This window comes from Chiloscyllium plagiosum, unplaced genomic scaffold, assembly GCF_037043375.1.
Source record: "Chiloscyllium plagiosum isolate Xiang-an unplaced genomic scaffold, Cpla_swu_hap1 HiC_scaffold_30, whole genome shotgun sequence".
NCBI lineage: Eukaryota > Metazoa > Chordata > Chondrichthyes > Orectolobiformes > Hemiscylliidae > Chiloscyllium > Chiloscyllium plagiosum.
This window is the reverse complement of record NW_028270168.1, coordinates 18,866,509-18,883,505: the sequence shown is the minus strand read 5'-3', so window position 1 is coordinate 18,883,505 and position 16,997 is coordinate 18,866,509. Positions and strand designations below refer to the sequence as shown.

Here is a 16,997-nt window from a genome sequence, read left to right as displayed (position 1 = left end):
ATTGGCATCACAGAGTCCTCTGTTTTTCTTGATAATAGGTTGGCATTCAGTGAGGGAAATGACCGAGGATTGAGAAATATCTCCACGCTCAGGATCAAGTCGGAGGATGGAGAGAAGATGTACATAGTTAAAATGCTTTTCACTGAGACAGTTGGGGCCCTTCGCTCTTACCTCAACCAGAACAGGTAACAGGCCAGCAATGTACCAATTCTCCACTAACTGGAGCCATTGACTGTCAGAACACAAACATCATATCCTGAGGTAACAGGAAATAGGTTAGTGGCTTCCATATTTGCATGGCCTTGAGTTTTCTAAATATGAAGGATGATTTAATTGAGGTGTTATAATCGAAGGATTTAGTGGTGTACATAAAGAGAAACCTTTTTCTGGCACAGGACTCCAGCAAAGCAGTTATAACCTGAAAACTAAAATTACTCGGTGAGGATTATAAAAACATACAATAGAGAAGCAGAACCAGGCACTTTGACCATTTGACCCTCCTCTGTCATTTCAATAAGATCATTGCTGACCTTCTAGATCAGCAACACTTTGCCACAATATTGCCATATCCTTTAATTCTCTTACAATCTAAAAAGCAAGCTTGTATTTGATGACTGACCCTCCACAGCTGAATTCCAAGGGTTCACAACCATTTGCATGAAGACATTTCTCTTTATCCTAGTTCTAAATAGTCAACACCTTATGCTGTAACTATGACCTGTATCTTTTTGGGAGTTATCATTTTTGAAAAGGTTGGCTGGCACTCGAATTTGCATGTCCCGTCTTGGTTCCTGATTGAAACCATTTTCTCCAGTTGGGTGAGGTGGCGGGGTGTGATTTGTAAATGAATAGGTCGCAAATCTGCCAGGACTTTATAACGTATTGTGGAGTTTAAATAGATGGAATTTCAGTTGCTATGAGTAACTGAACCCATGCTTGTGAACTATGACTTTATGGGAAAGTCACAAAAGCCTCTAAAAGCCTCCAAAAATCTATGTTTTCCTTGTGCGGAATTTAGCAAAGTTCAGTCTTGAAGATGTAAGTTTTACTTTCTCAGTAGAGCTTTGTCCCAGATCACTAGACTGTTGATGTAACTGAGAGACAGCAGGAAACAGAAATGGAAAGGCAAATTTGGGTGGCCCTCCTGGGATCATTCCTTGAGCCAGCCACCAAGAAGATAGTAGCAGCTCTCTGGAAGAAGAGTGCTAGAGGGAAGGCAGCAGCAGCAACACCTGGCAGAGTCAGAGGACCTCGCCAGCATTGGCAGAGCCACCACAGAGCACAGGAAGAAGAAGATCCTGTCCCAAGGAAGGATGAATCATCTCTGAAGAAGTTATCCCGACTTAACAATAGTCTTTGCAGGTGAAGGCTCTGTGTTTCAATAGGAATTGTAGGTGAAATCCAATGCCTGTTCGAGGAAGATTCTCAGGCCCTAATCAACTTACTCGCAGGCCCAATCCTTCATAATCTCTATAACAATGGCACATAGTGACATCAGTGACAGCATGCAGTGTTGCTAATACATTGAGGCTCCTTGTAAACCACAGCCTTTACCATCTGAAAGAATACTTGCAAGCTTCTCAAAAGACACACAACATACACGGCGGCACGGTGGCACAGTGGTTAGCACGGCTGCCTCACAGCGCCAGAGGCCCGGGTTCAATTCCCGCCTCAGGCGACTGACTGTGTGGAGTTTGTACATTCTCCCCGTGTCTGCGTGGGTTTCCTCCGGGTGCTCCGGTTTCCTCCCACAGTCCAAAGATGTGCAGGGTCAGGTGAATTGACCATGCTAAATTGCCCGTAGTGTTAGGTCAGGGGTAAATGTAGGGGTATGGGTGGGTTACGCTTCGGCGGGTCGGTGTGGACTTGTTGGGCTGAAGGGCCTGTTTCCACACTGTAAAGTAATCTAATCTAATCTAAAATACACATAGAACAGCGTCTGTGCCTTCTCTGTGGAAAACACACTGCATTTGACTTCCTTCTGGATGGACTCCATTTTTAAAATGAATTGGTTCATTGCTCCATCCTCAAATGCACCTATAGATGGACAATAAAGGATGGAATGGCCTGCAACATTTACACCTCTTTGTGAACCAGCTTCTATATTCTCTGCACACTGGAAAAAGAATCAGATTTCCACTACCAGACATTATGATTCAGGTTGACATGATTACTGGATGAATCAAATCTCACTTTGAAATCTTTCCTGATTGTTAAATTTTAAAAAAACTATGTGGTCTTCTACTGAAATAGTAGAAAAATACTGACAAGTTAGTTTTAGACCCATCATACTCACAGACCAATACCCACGTCACTAGTTCAAATCCAAACTCTAAAATAAATGATATCAAATTACTTATAAACGACATTCCTTACATCACAGACATTTGTAAGTCGACCCTTCACCCATAGCATTGCTGAAAGATGGACCTCTGGCTGCTGTCTCCATTGCTGTTGGTAAGATGTTGCTCCTTTCTGGTTAGCTGGCAAATGAGTCTACTGGTGTATAATGACAGTCCAGAGTGTGGTGCAGGAATCCTGATCAACTCTCCTGCTCCTCAGATTCTGCCTGACCTGCTGTGCTTTTCCAGCACCACACGCTTGGCTCTGATCTCCAGCATCTGCAGTCCTTACTCTCTCTTGGTATATAACGACACACCACCACATTTATTGAAGAAAATAATTTTCAGAATCGTGCAGAGGTAACGGGGCTCTCTATTGTCAGAGAGCTGGTGGGAAACTCTGTGTCACCACCTTTTGGGAAAGCCCACTGCATGTTGTCCACTCAGGCCCATGACAGATCATTTGAGGGACCTTAGGATCAAAGACCAAAAGTTGCACCCTCAGTGAGACGCTGACCGTCAGGCAATTCTGTTAAACCACAGTGCCACACAGCAAGTTGTAGTTGTTGCTGCTAAGTTATCCTTAAGGTATAGGATCACTGGACCTCAGGTACAGATGAGTGATGGTGGGACAGGGGTTCCTGCAATGAGATCGGGAGTTTCAGCAACAAGGCTGGTGGGGGGGGTTTGGTCTCAGTGGGAAATCTCTGCTCACCACCTTCCTGATGCAGAAGCCATTAATTAGGCTCTGAGTACCTTGGATGTGGAATACCCCCTGGGAGTATACCAGCAACCATGACAGGGCAGTCCTCAGGCATTAATCTCCCACTTAAGGGTCTCAACTGGGAGCAGGAGGAAGAAGATTAACCATGGGATGGAAGCAAGGTGGTGATCGGGATCCTTCCTCCACTCATCTGATTAAATGTAAACCATCAAACGTATCACAGGGGATGGGCAAGGTTTTACTAGTGCATGAACTTATGGATACGCTGATAGTAAATGGAGCCACTATAAATTCATCAATGATCAAAATGAACTGGCGCCATGTGCTCACAAACCCTCACGTGTTGCTCCACATTTCACCCCAGAGAAGGCGGAGACAGATGCTCTCTTCTCCAGCTACACAGCATTGAGGAATGTGGTGAGCCTCATTATGCTGGGGTTCAAGGGGGATCGGCCTGATACTGTGGGCTCTGCATTTGTACAGAGGCAGCCACTGTCACTGGGACATAGACTACAGGTGAGGGCTGTGGCACAGGAACTGGAGAAGCAGAACTAGTTGAGGGTAACGCGATGTTCTCAGAACTCTCCCCCTCCTCCAGAGCCATCAGTTGGCAGATTAGATGGGACCAGCTACTGGGTCGCCACATGTGACCATTTTAGCCACCATTGAACTACCATGTTGACTCCTGAGACCCCACCCCACTGCCCTCTGGAGTATCGCCATGACTGTTTTCCTTTCTCTGATGTACCTGAGTCACAGTTCTCCTGTACTCATGTATGGTGCTTTTCATCATGTTCCAACAATGCACAACATCCCTCTGCAGCTGTAGTATGTGTGTTGGTGGACTGTGGGTTATTCAGATGTGATGGCATATCATCAGACATCTCTTCAACCTCCTGCTGCCTTAGGGATGAATTTGATCAGGCATTAGGTGAATGTCACAGGGACCTTTGAGAGACACAAAAGGATGTAATTAGATTGAGGCCCCAGACATTGAGAGTATGGATCCAAACCAGTGCCTTCAGCCATATTTATGGAACCCTTATCAAGCAACACACCTTTCAGATTCCCATCATAGCAACATCCCATTCTGATTTGCACATTAACTGTATCATCCCCACCATTGACAACATACTTGAAAGTGCCTTTGGCATCTGTTCTGGGCAATCTGCCATCTGCAATAATGCCACCTTCACAGTGTCCATAGCTATCTCATCAACTCAGCGAATCATCTTTGACCCTGCTGACCCAGTTCCGAGTCTGGCCCAGCTTTCTGCCATTGGTCCCAGTTCTACTGTTGTAAGCCCGTTTCACCTGCAAGTACAACATACAGGGGTAGTAATCCCATTCCATCTTACATCCAGAGACAAAGATCATCAATGCAGGTGTGGATCACTGGTCCATTCTGATGCCACCCCGTTAATGTTGGATCCACGTGAGTGCCTAGGCCACACCTCTCATCTATCACAAGGATGTCTATGTCAAGGATATGGGCAGCACGGTGGCACAGTGGTTACCACTGCTGCCTCACAGCGCCAGAGACCCGGGTTCAATTCCTGCCTCAGGCGACTGACTGTGTGGAGTCTGCGTGGGTTACCTCCAGTTGCTCCGGTTTCCTCCCACAGTCCAAGACTGTGCAGGTTAGGTGAATTGGCTATGCTAAATTGCCCGTAGTGTTAGGTGAATGGGGTAAATGTAGGGGAATGGATGTGGGTGGGTTGCGCTTCAGCAGGTCGGTGTGGATTTGTTGGGCCGAAGGGCCTGTTTCCACATTGTAAGTAATCTAATCTAATGCCCTTCTGTAAAGTAATAGCCAGGGTCACACCAAGCCGTGAAATAGTTTGTGCACCCACTGCAAGAACACTGGCATTCAACTACTGCACTCATGCTGCAGCACATAGTACACTGGAAGCATCCCTCCCTCCCTCCTTCCTTATATATATAACATCCGTCCTTCACTGCACCTCTAGACCACAATCTGGCACTTGCATACCTTCCTCACCTGTCCTCCTCTGCAATATGCTGGCATGACAATGAAGAAAGCACATGGACAGGGAAGGCTCCTTGCTTTGATCATTAGGTCACATTACCCATGTCCATTCAGCTAATTGTCTCATTTAGCACAGACCAATGTCGTGGGTACCATATGAATGTAGAATGGCCTGCCATATGCACCTGTCTTACCAACATGGCATGTTGTTTGCCCAGGCATATGCCTCTGTCAGCTGGCTCCCTCTGACTTAGTTAGAGACAAAATAAAACTGCAGATGCTGGAATCCAAGGTAGACAGGCAGGAGGCTGGAAGAACACAGCGAGCCAGGCAGCATCAGGAGGTGGCGAAGTCAACATTTCAGGTGTGACCCTTCTTCAGGATTGGGGGTGGGTGTAAGGGGAGCTGCAGATAAGAGGCGGGGGAAGGGGCATTGTATCACTGTATGAGGGCAATGGACAAGGCAGAACTGGATACCCACATTCTGATCGATGAGTGGTGAAAAAGTAAGTGGAAGAGCAAAGACTTTGCATCTGGCAAGTCAAAATTAACCCACAGCATTATGTTAATGTCACTGAATGCAGAATGTTGGAAGCTATTGATGCTGCCAAGTTTCCAATATTGGATCTGTGTCACTTTTCTGGCATTAAGTTACTAATTTGTATTCCTTCTATCATGCTATTGGTCTTGCTGAAACTCTCATATTTCCCTTGAACAGCCCATCGTGGACCATCTTTTCTTCTGGGTGAAAGTTTTTTTTAAACTTACAAACTGTTCCGAACCTCCTACCTTTCACCTTAAAGGAATGGCCCCATATCATTGACCCTTCACCTTAGGGGAACAGCTGCTTTCTATCCACCCTGTCCATGCCCCTTAATCTTATCCAGCACCAATAGGTACCCTTCAACCTTCTCTGCTCCAGAAAGAACAACCTCAGACTAGCCAGCCTCTCTTCGTAGCAAAGATTCTCCATTCTGGGCAATATTCTGGCTTGAGAAAAATGTCTCCTCCCATAAACCAGTTCTTCATAATATTATGGGGGTGGGGGGGGGGGAGGGATGCTTGCACTATGCCGAAGAATGTTTCCACCTATCTCATCAGCATGACCTGCCTCTGGATTGAACCTGCTTCCTACATTGTTGGCTTGGCTCCTCCTCCCAACCAACCCCTGGAGTGATCATCATATCACCTGGGTGCATACTTACTGAGGCTGTCCAACAAGTTGCAGGGTTTCCTGACTTAGCAGACCCACTTTGGTTTAAAGTGCTTAGATACCTAGTTTTCACTCTGGAGGGTGGAGGGTGGAATTGAGCCCATCAGTCCTAGAAATCAGTTCTCCCTCGCTACGAGGGTAGTGAATGCCATGGCAGTTTGCTTATACTTTGTCCCAGTTGGGAGAGGCTCTCTAGCCCTTGCCCTTCATAGAACTCACCTTTTTAGGCACTCCCCATGACTCCATAAACTCCTACACCTTCAAGGCTCATCCATTGTATAAGCACCAAGTCTGTAATCAAACAGCTATATAACAACAACGTGTGGCTCTACTGAGAAACAAAAATCAGCAATGTTGATTTATACATTTGTAGGAATAACATTCTTGACAATAAAGGGTCACAGACATAACAACTTATAACCATTTAAAATATCAAGTCAACAATTCACTTCAGTACAAGTTTCCTGCTGAGCTAATACTTGTACTGATCTGGGCTCTCAGTCAAACATGCACAATGAAGAGATGGAAACCCTGAATCTGTAAATACCCCTAAATACCTACACACCCTTCTGTCAAATATCAATAAAGACTTACATCTACATCACACCTTTCAAAATCTCAGGGTGTCACAGTGAAGTACTTCTGAAGTGAGGACATTGCTGTATTTTAAGAAAAGGAAGTTGGATTTTGTGCTCAAGTCTCTGGAGTGGAACCTGAGCCCTTAACCATCTGACAAAGACTGGAGTCACTGAGCTATGACTGACTACTGGGCTACCAAGTATATCTCCAATACAGTGGAGATCTAAGTCCTACGTCAATACCTCTAAACTGGAATTGCTCCAATCACACCAACCCACTCCTTCCCTTCTGCCAACCTCAGTTACCTCTTTCATTATATTGAAGAAGTTTCTAAAGTCCATTAAGGTATTATCATCAGTGGGTGCAGCTGGTTCCTGAGGGGAGGTGTTGTGCCAAACTGACCAGAAAATTCTTATTGTGTGCCAGGACTTTAAGATTTTTGCCTGGTGGTTGATGTTTTGCAGGGGAAAGCAACAGGCTGATTATGACATTATCAGCACCTTCCCTCAACAAGTCTACAGCGATCAGTCCAAGACTCTGAAGGAGTACGGGCTCATTCCAAATGCCATGCTCATCCTCCAAGCCCGAAAACCCCAGCTCCTTGACCAAGAGAAGGGTGCACTCAGTCAGGATGAGGAATAATCTCAATAGAAGAAGGAGGACCTCCAGTCCAGCTGTTGGTGCATCAACACCTTTCCATTCCCCTCAAACCTGAGCTAGGAAAACAAGTTCACATTCACCCACGAACACTGGGAGGAGACCATAGCAACGGAGTCTCACTGAGTGTAAGAAAATGCCCAGGGAAAACTCCAAAATGTATTAACAAAAGTTATCAGCAACTCTTATATTTTTGACTTTGTTTTTCATTTAAACAGTAAATATTGACACAAGTGACCAGGTGCTGATTGCAATGATAAATGTCCAAAATGACCAATTAATTACCAATTGACTTGTAAATTCAGCAACAATGATGTTGCCAAGAAAGGTCAATGGTCAGAGTCCTCTAACCCTATCCTCCAGACACACACACACATCCACAAACATGCAAATTTAAACCAGTGTATCAACATCCATAATCTGCTAAACTTGCTGTGAAAAATAAAACAAAAGATTTGTCTGTGTTGTTTAATTTTCACTTCTAAGTCATTAAAACCAGACACAGGACCTGCCTGCAGTTATTCTTTTAGCCTTCACCAGAATGCAAACATTTAAATAATACAATTTAGCCCATGGTAAAACAGACTGTAGTACAGGTATTGGTCATTTTTCTATTCCATCAAAATACTTCTAATAAACATTTTAATAAAAGTTGGTTAATGAAAATGAAAGCTGCCCTATTTAACAGTATCTAGAGAAACTTATTCTTTTGGTTCTGTAATTAGTTGACTAGATTTGCAATGCAGAGTGTCACCAATAACGTGAATTCAATTCCCGGATGGGCTGATGGTACAGTGAGGGTCTCTCCTCCTCAACCTCACCTCAGGCATGGTGACCCTCAGATAAAATCATCACCAGTCACTTCAACTACACCCTTCAAACAAAGAGTTCAGACCAGTATGATAAGTGAGTGTTCTTAGGGGACAGGGACTGATTTTCATTGAGAGGCACAGAAAGCCTCTGTCACTGATTCTCACTGAATTGATTACAAGATCATAATATGATACAGCTTCTTTGTGTTGTACTATTCTAAGACTGCACAGACTTTTTCAATGAATAATCCAGCTAGTCTCACTCTACTACATTTTATCACATTCCCTTTTGAAAACGACAACTGAATTTGTTTCCACTATTCTGTAAGGCAGTTTATTTTGTTATTCATGTTGGCTAGACCAGCATTTACTGCCAACCCCAAACTGTCCTTGAGGAGGTGGTGATGAATTAACTTCTTGAACTGCTGCAGGCTATTTGCTGTATGTCGACCCACAGCACTGTTCGGGAGGGATCCCAGACTTTAGACCCAGCAACTGAGAAGGAATGTTGGGGTGAACACCCATCAGAAATCTTCCTTGCCCTACCAGCTCTAAGTAGAATGACCCCACCTTCTGTAGCCTATCCATGTTATGGTGATCCAGAATAATTCTGGTAAATGGTTTCTGTACCCTCTCCAAAGCCTTCCAGTCCTTTTTAAAGTTTGGTGCCCGGAATTAACACTGTACAAAAGCTGGGGCTGAACTAGTGCTTTTACTCACCACTTTGTTTAACAATAATAATCTTCAACATCTTAGGATTTCTGCAGGAGTTTTCCTGATGTTCTGCTGCAACTCGCGGTAGAATTTCACCAGTTACATGTCCCCTTTCGGCAAACCCTGACCTAGATTTTTAATACATGTTCAGCAACCACTGGGAAACAGCTTGCAAATAATTAGATTAGATGAGATTACAGTGTGGAAACAGGCCCTTCGGCCCAACAAGTCCACACCGACCCGCCGAAGCGAAACCCACCCATACCCCTACATTTACCCCTTACCTAACACTACGGGCAATTTAGTATGGCCAATTCACCTGACCCTGCACATCTTTGGACTGTGGGAGGAAACCGGAGCACCCGGAGGAAACCCACGCAGACACGGGGAGAACGTGCAAACTCCACACAGTCAGTCGCCTGAGGCGGGAATTGAACCCGGGTCTCTGGCGCTGTGAGGCAGCAGTGCTAACCACTGTGCCACCGTGCCGCCCATAAATAATGTTCCTCTTCTCAACCAGATATCTGCACACTTGCACTTTCAAGGGAAGGGGTATATGGAAGAGATTGGTCTGTCAGACCAACACTGCACAAGAACATAAGTAGGAGGAGCAGGGGTAGACAAACCTGCTCCACCATTCAATACAATCATCAACTCCACTTTCTGCCCACTTCCCCTACCTCTCAATTCCCTGGTACCAAACATCGGTCCACCCCAGCCATAAGTGTACTCGGCAATTGAGACTCTACAACCCTCTAGAGTACAGAATTCCAAAGATTTCAGATCCTTTCTTGTGAATTAATTTCTCTGAAGAAACAAATCTCTCAATAACTACCCTTCCAAGCTCCTTCAGAATCTTAAACAATTCAAAGAGAGTGCCTTTTGACATCTCAACTCCAAAGACTGTACTCCATTTTCTCAGCCTAGGACAATCCCCTTATCCCATGAAGTAACTTAGTGAACTGCACTGCCTCCATATCTTTTTAAATGTGGAGACCAAATCTGTATTCAGGACTCTAGAAAACTCTATACAATTGTAACAAGACTTCCTCATTGCTGTATTCCAAACCCTTTACAACAAAGTATGAAATGCCATTTTACTTTTGTAATAGTTTGCTATATTTGCATGTATATCGACACAAGTTTCAAAGTTTGCATACTATTTAGACTAATTTTACATTGCAGCTTTATTCTGTAAACCTGTCCTTTTATACCCCTTTACTGTCCCAAAGCACTGAGCAAGCTCCCTTCCAAAATGTCTCACGTCACCCTTTACGGAGATAGAATTCCACCTGCTTTTTCAGCTCAGCTCTCCATTTGAACAATAAACTATTAAATATCCCTTTGTTTTATAAACAGTTTGCAGTGTCTCTCATTTTGGTATCATCAGCAGATTTCATTATCACTCAATGTGGGTCTAAGAAATTAATTTACACAACAAACTAGGCTCTTGTGATACAATGGTAGTGTCCCTACCTTCTAGGCCAGAAATTCCCAGCTCAAGTCCCACCTGCCCCACAGATGTGTCACACCATGACCGAGCAAATTGATGAAAATAGCTACACCATGAAGATGGTGATCAGGAGAAGGGTTTTGCATTAGACCAGGTAAAACAGAGGCAAATATGACACCCCAGTCTGAAATGATGGCTTGTTGAGAAAAATGAATTGCCAGAGAGATGCTGCAGTGTGAGACTAAAATACAAGGTATAGGAGATGACTGTGCCCTATTGGAGTCTCTCAATTTCAGAACTACATCCCAAACACAAACATGGAGATGAAGCAGAGGCAACTATTTCTAAATAGTTGTGTGCTGCAATCCTTGGATAGCATAGTTTGAAAGATTCGGAGTCAGGTGTCATTTAAAGCATAAGCACCAATTAAATACTGGTGAGTTAAAAATAGAAAGAGGAGGTAATGAGCAACACAATCACCTGGACCTGAAAAGCAAAAATCTGAGATATGGTTAGGAGAACATTTTGTGGTGTAGCCCTTCCCTCCTATCCTGCCTACTCTCCCACCATAGCTAAGGAACAGGAGTCATATTCAGCTCAGGTTCTAAGCTCGATGGTGAGCTTACACTTGATTCAATTTGGGCTATCCATGATCAGTGCAACTTAAAAGTATGGCAGCCAATGCAGGAACAATGAAAACTAGGGATACGGGGAGCTCAGAATTGGAGGAATGCAGAGATGTCGAGGGTTTTTAAGACAGTACAAATGTAATAGAGATAGATCAAGTTGGATCACAACAAAATCTGAAAACAAAAATGAGAACTTTAAGATTGAGGATAGATGATTAGGGTCATTCTATTAAAGGTGCCCCTCACTCACCCATATCCAGCTGCACCACCTGTCGGGAAAAGCAAGATATCATATGGAAAATACTCATGACCTGTAGTTGAAAAGCTCTGTAAAATGTATTTAGTCCTGTCGCTCCTTCAAAGTGGAGTTGCACGTAGATAGGATAGTGAAGGCGGCATTTGGTATGCTTTCCTTTATTGGTCAAAGTATTGAGTACAGGAGTTGGGAGGTCATGTTGCAGCTGTACAGGACATTGGTTAGGCCACTGTTGGAATATTGTGTGCAATTCTTGTCTCCTCCCCATTGGAAAGATGTTGTGAAATTTGAAAGGGTTCAGAAAAGATTTACAAGGATGTTGCCAGAGTTGGAGGGTTTGAGCTATAGGGAGAGGCTGAACAGTCTGGGCATTGGAGGCTGAGTGGTGACCTTATAGAGGTTTATAAAGTCATGAGGGGCATGGATAGAATACACAAAGTATTTTCCCTGGGTTCAGGGAGTCCAGAACTCGAGGGCATAGGTTTAGGTTGAGAGGGAAAAGGTATAAGAGACCTAAGGGGCAACCTTTTCACGCAGAGGGTGGTGCATTTATGGAATGAGCTGCCAGAGGAAGTGGTGGAGGCTGGTACAATTGCACATTTAAGAGGCATTTGGATGCGTATATGAATAGGAAGGGTTTGGAGGGATATGGGTCAAGTGCTGGCAGGTGGCACTAGATTGGGTTGGGTTGGGTTGGGATATCTGGTTGGCATGGATGGGTTGGACTGAAGGGTCTGTTTCCATGCTGCACATCTCTAAGACTCTAAAGCAGCAAGTTCAAGCACATGAAATTATTAACCCTATTTATTACAATTATTATAAAAATGTAACTTATAGCCTCTCACTGGAAGTTTGCAAAAAGCCCTTTTGAGAGGCTGTGGGGACCTTACTCATATTCTTGTCAGTTTATTCCAAAAGACTGCAATCTCTGATAGGAAATTCTTATCAACACAGGCCCAAGTCAGATAGATAAGCTAGAATGTTGCTTAGGTGGGAAAAGGAAACTTTATTATATATCATGAAGCAAGAGGGCCAATGTTAAGAATTTGAGTCACATTTAGATTAACTCTGGGTCCTTCAGAATCCTGAATGACCTGGACGGAGTGGATGTTGGGAAGATGTTCCCATTGGTAGGAGAGACTAAGACCCGAGGGCACAGCCTTAGAGTAAAGGGAAGACTTTTTAGAATGGAAATAAAGGAGAAACTTCTTCAGCCAGAGAGTAGTGAATCTATAGATTTCATTGCCACAGAAGGCTGTGGAGGCCAGGACATTGAGTACATTTAAGACGGAGATAGATAGGTTTTTGATTGTCACGGGGATCAAGGGTTACTGTTAAAAGTGGGAGAATGGGGTTGAGAAACTTATCAGCCATGATTGAATGGCAGAGCAGACTCAATAGGTGGAATGGCCTAACTTCTGTTCCTATGTCTTATATGTTTTATATTGCATCATTGACCCAAGAATGAGCCAAAAGAATTAAACTGATCAAATAATATTGGCATGTCGTGCAGCTTAACTTATATTTCCTAGATTTGAGAAGGCTTAAGGGTAAACCTATCAGGGCATTTTAGGGTTTCAACAGGATAGACACAGATGATGTGGCAGGCAGAATCTTCAAATCAGAGCCAGGCCGTCTTGGAGTAAACCTAGACAGCTCTTTTTCACACAGGGGTTTAGCAGAACCACCAAGACTGAATCAAAACCACATCCTAGTCACAATATCCAATCGTCTCTGATTTACAAAACAGCATCACGAGGAAAGAATTCCCAGCCACAGAGAAGACTATAGGAGAATCAGAGGTGTGAGATAATGCCTGATCAGGTTGTAAAAAACATATCGGGGTCTTATGAAGCTGTCCCTATTTCTTGTTCAGAGGTTTGGATTCAAGGCCCACCTGCACTGGAGGTGTATCCAAACATACCTGAACCAGGTCAATGCAGGACACAAGGATTACTTTAAAAATAAACTGTGGATATACCATATGGACTGCAGCAACAATTAAAGACAGTGACTACTCAAGAACAATTGCAGATGGGCAATAAATTCTGAATGTGTCAGTCACACTCATTTGCCAATTTATAAAAATCATGCACAGTGATTTGTAATTAGCTTTAGATAAATTTCCCATCTGTACAGCTGCAAAGAACAAGACCATAATTATAAAACCACAAAACAATCCAGTGTCTCAATCTTTGCTCCACTCTTCATCCCCAGATTACAGTTTCATTGACACAATAATTAAAATCTTTCCACCCCAGCTAACATCTAGCCCTATGTTGGGTTACAAATGATGTGCAACTTCAGCCAAGAAAGTGCTCTTGGGATCTCCACTCTTGATGCTTCAGCTAGTCACAACCACATTGATTTCTGCTCTTCCTATGAGACCTATAGACTCTTAAAGAGGCAGAAGTACTCTTAATATTCACAGTCCACAGCATCACGGCAATGGGCAGTGAGTAAAGCTGCTATCAGATCAAACCAACACATAGGTGCTCCACAAAGTACAGGCAGAGGTTCAAATTTGGTTTGCTGCCAAAAATGACATAACAGAGCCGAGCAAGGGAAGGACCTAAACATGTATCTGCTTCCCCAGTTGATTATTGCTCCCAAGGTACTGACTAAATATGTTTTATCAGAAAGTGGTGCCATCTCCGATTCTATGAATTACATTTGGCTGGGTGGCAGATGGTAACCACAATCCAGAATTGCGACCACACAACCCAGACTGACACGCACACTGTGGTGCATGAGGAACACCACATCGTTGAGACGCGAGCTTCAACCAAAAGGCCCATCAGGCCTCTCAGCTTAGTATAAATCTCTATAGAATAAATCTCTATAGAAGAGTGGGGGAACTTCTGTCTTAACTGATATTGCAAAATAATACAAACACATCTTAGCCTGTGAACTGTGGACTTTCTGTTACTCAACACTTGAACAATTTCCAAGAATCCAGTCACCCTGTAATAAAATATATTTCTGTTTGTTTATGTTGAAACACTGAGGCAATGATTCGATTCAGAGAACGCGGGAGAGCTGCCAACTGCCTGGCTTTAATTTGCATCGAAGGAGATGGAGGAAGAGTGGATTGTTTACCAGGAACTGAAACAGCTGAATCCTGCACAGAGCCACATAGGCATAAAATCTGACCTATCAATATTCTACATGCAGCACCCTGAGAATTGTTTGCCCACCTAACAGTCCCCTCGACCTGCCCTCTGCTGTGAAGCTTCCCAACGCCCCAAGGTCTCAGAGTGAAGGCTCCAGTTTGAAGTCCCAATTTCAGTAGAGTATTCTGATCTGGGTGTCACAGCAACATCTCCCCCAAGTTGCTCCCCCCTTCCCCCACACCTCACAAACTTGTACTAGCCTGGATTCTACACAGGATCCCTTGACATTCCCAGGTGAGTTGCGGATCCAGTGTTAAATCTCCACCAGCCAAGACCCTTCCCTGCTAATTGTCACCAAAATACACACTTGATGATGGCAATATGCAAGGGTTAGTCACACCAACGAGTGACCTGGCTAGAAATGTCCAGTGGAGGATTGGAGCAGCTGCTGAGAATCAGACAGTTGTTTTGAATCTCTTCCTTCCAAACACTCCCACACATTAAATTTATTTTCCATTTCTCTTCAGGTTTCTCAGCACAGTCTCCATCCCAATGATCTCACACACATATGCCCAGATTCGAAATATACTCCTACTCGCAGCCACATCTCACTCTCCTGGATCCACCTCACTGTGTATACATTAGCAAAGCCTCCTAGCTCAACTCAGCAGCTCCATCCCAAACCTACACTATTGACTGACTCTGGAGACAGCCACTCTCACAGCTGGCTTCTTCTTCCATTCACCTCTTCGCTACTTGATCTGCTGTTTATTTCTGTGAATCCATGAGGAGTTGTTGTTGTCAATAAATAAACACACGAGAGACATGAGAAAGCAGCAAGAAACTGGTTGTGGGTTCAAAACATTTCATATCTTCCTGGAAGACATTATTTAATATTTTGGCAGAAATTCTTATTGGTCCAGACTAGGAACAAAGTAGGGAGGATTTAGGGTTGGATATGAGGGAGAGGGATAGTGAGAAACATTGAGTAAGAAAAAGACAAGAATTAAAAAGGAGTCAAGAGCGCGAGGCAAAGGCAGTATATGCAAGAGCAAAGCATTTGCTGAATGGTTTCTGTGTATCTGTTACATTGCCATGACAATCAGCCAGAACAATAAATCATCCATTTTGTTTAGATAGAGCTGGTCAAAGCACTGGGAGAAAGTACCAGGCAGATTAGAGGTAGAGGAATTCTGTATCTTCAATGACGAAATATTGCCAGATCTGAGAGATGGTATGTTTTTAAAATAAAATAAGAATTAAATTTCTTGGCCCATGGTTGTTGGCTTGCCAACCAATGGCACTCAAAATCCCAAAAAACGTGGGACAACTGCACAAACTCACGGCAGTAATAATGACTCCGGATACCCGAAGTGGTTGCAATCTACAAACTACCCAAGCATTTGGAGTCTCAACATTCCCCCATAGAAATACTAGCATACTGGGGCAATGCCCAATTCCCTAATGTATGGAGAAGAGCAGCTAACAGTCAAACCTCGTCTGTCCTATTAAACTGCCTAATCACAGGACAGCAGTGACTTTCACAGCTTGGTTCATAATACTGTAACATCCTCTCAAACTGCTAGGTTATTGGAGTGAATCACTATGTTTAAAATGGCAACAAGACAGTACTAACCTGATAATTTCTTGAGGGCAGTTACCACCACATAACCTTCCAATTTGTGCCTTTAGTCTCATTATCACTACATCATTGATTCACTCCAACAACTGCTCTCACCTTAAAGAAAATGAAAACAGCATTTTTTCCATCAGCCTGGACTTCCTCCCCCTCTCATCACCCAGGAATCCCTTACCTTCCCCAGACTCAGTGGACCCAATTTTCCTTTGTTTAGGTCAGGGGCTAGTCTCTAGGAACTGAACCCACCAGGACAGCACATTCCAATTGAAAACAAAGTGGTGCTTTTCCCATTCAAGAGTTGGACAAATATCTCAGAACAGATGGGAAATGCAATCTCTGGATTGGTCCCATGCAGTGATCTTCCAAAATCCATTGTACTAGGTTTGCCTGAGCTGCGAGTCACTCAAACCTCACCTCCTCTCCGGCGTAGTACCCTCCAGCCAGCAAACTCATCTCAAGGAATGGATTAGTTCTAATTCAATTGCGGAATGACTAATCTTTAAATCATTAACAGTTTACATGGACAAAATACAATAGAATTGGCAGCAAGCTCCCGATAAAGTAGCGAGGCAGAGAGGCTGTTTCTACAAGGCTCTAACACAGCTGAATCCACACGCAAGGCAGCGAGTTGCTTCAGGCAGCCTCCGTGCTCTGCCTCTGGCCAATCAGGCACCGTTAAGATCTCAGTCGAGTTTCAGGAACTTCCGCACGTCAGCCATTTCCACGGCCTCTACAAAATCCTCGTAACCCTGTGAGAAACAAGAAAGTCAGTGTCCTTTACTTTCAGCTATAACCTACATCCAGGTTGGAACATTGCACAACTCTGCCTCTCTATTTCCCGGATTGACATCCCTCTCATCTTCCACAAATCTTCAG

At 43.8% G+C, this 16,997-nt stretch overlaps 2 protein-coding genes across 6 annotated transcripts in view; one reads left to right on the top strand and one right to left on the bottom strand.

Moving 5' to 3' along the window:
* Window positions 1–8,124, top strand: part of ubxn11 (UBX domain protein 11) — a 63,740-nt gene extending 55,616 nt beyond the window's left edge. For all 3 annotated transcript variants that reach the window (XM_043717513.2, XM_043717511.2, XM_087976788.1), the window contains 2 exons: window positions 39–185; window positions 7,313–8,124. In XM_043717513.2, the coding sequence (XP_043573448.2) occupies window positions 39–185; window positions 7,313–7,490 (325 nt within the window). In that variant the 3' untranslated portion in view covers window positions 7,491–8,124. The remainder of the gene's footprint in view (window positions 1–38; window positions 186–7,312) is intronic.
* Window positions 8,125–15,330: 7,206 nt separating this feature from the next.
* The window catches only part of LOC122563587 (SH3 domain-binding glutamic acid-rich-like protein 3), a 12,307-nt gene continuing 10,640 nt past the window's right edge, over window positions 15,331–16,997 (bottom strand). For all 3 annotated transcript variants that reach the window (XM_043717510.2, XM_087976787.1, XM_087976786.1), the window contains exon 3: window positions 15,331–16,870. In XM_043717510.2, coding sequence (XP_043573445.1) covers window positions 16,805–16,870 — 66 coding nt within the window. In that variant the 3' untranslated portion in view covers window positions 15,331–16,804. The remainder of the gene's footprint in view (window positions 16,871–16,997) is intronic.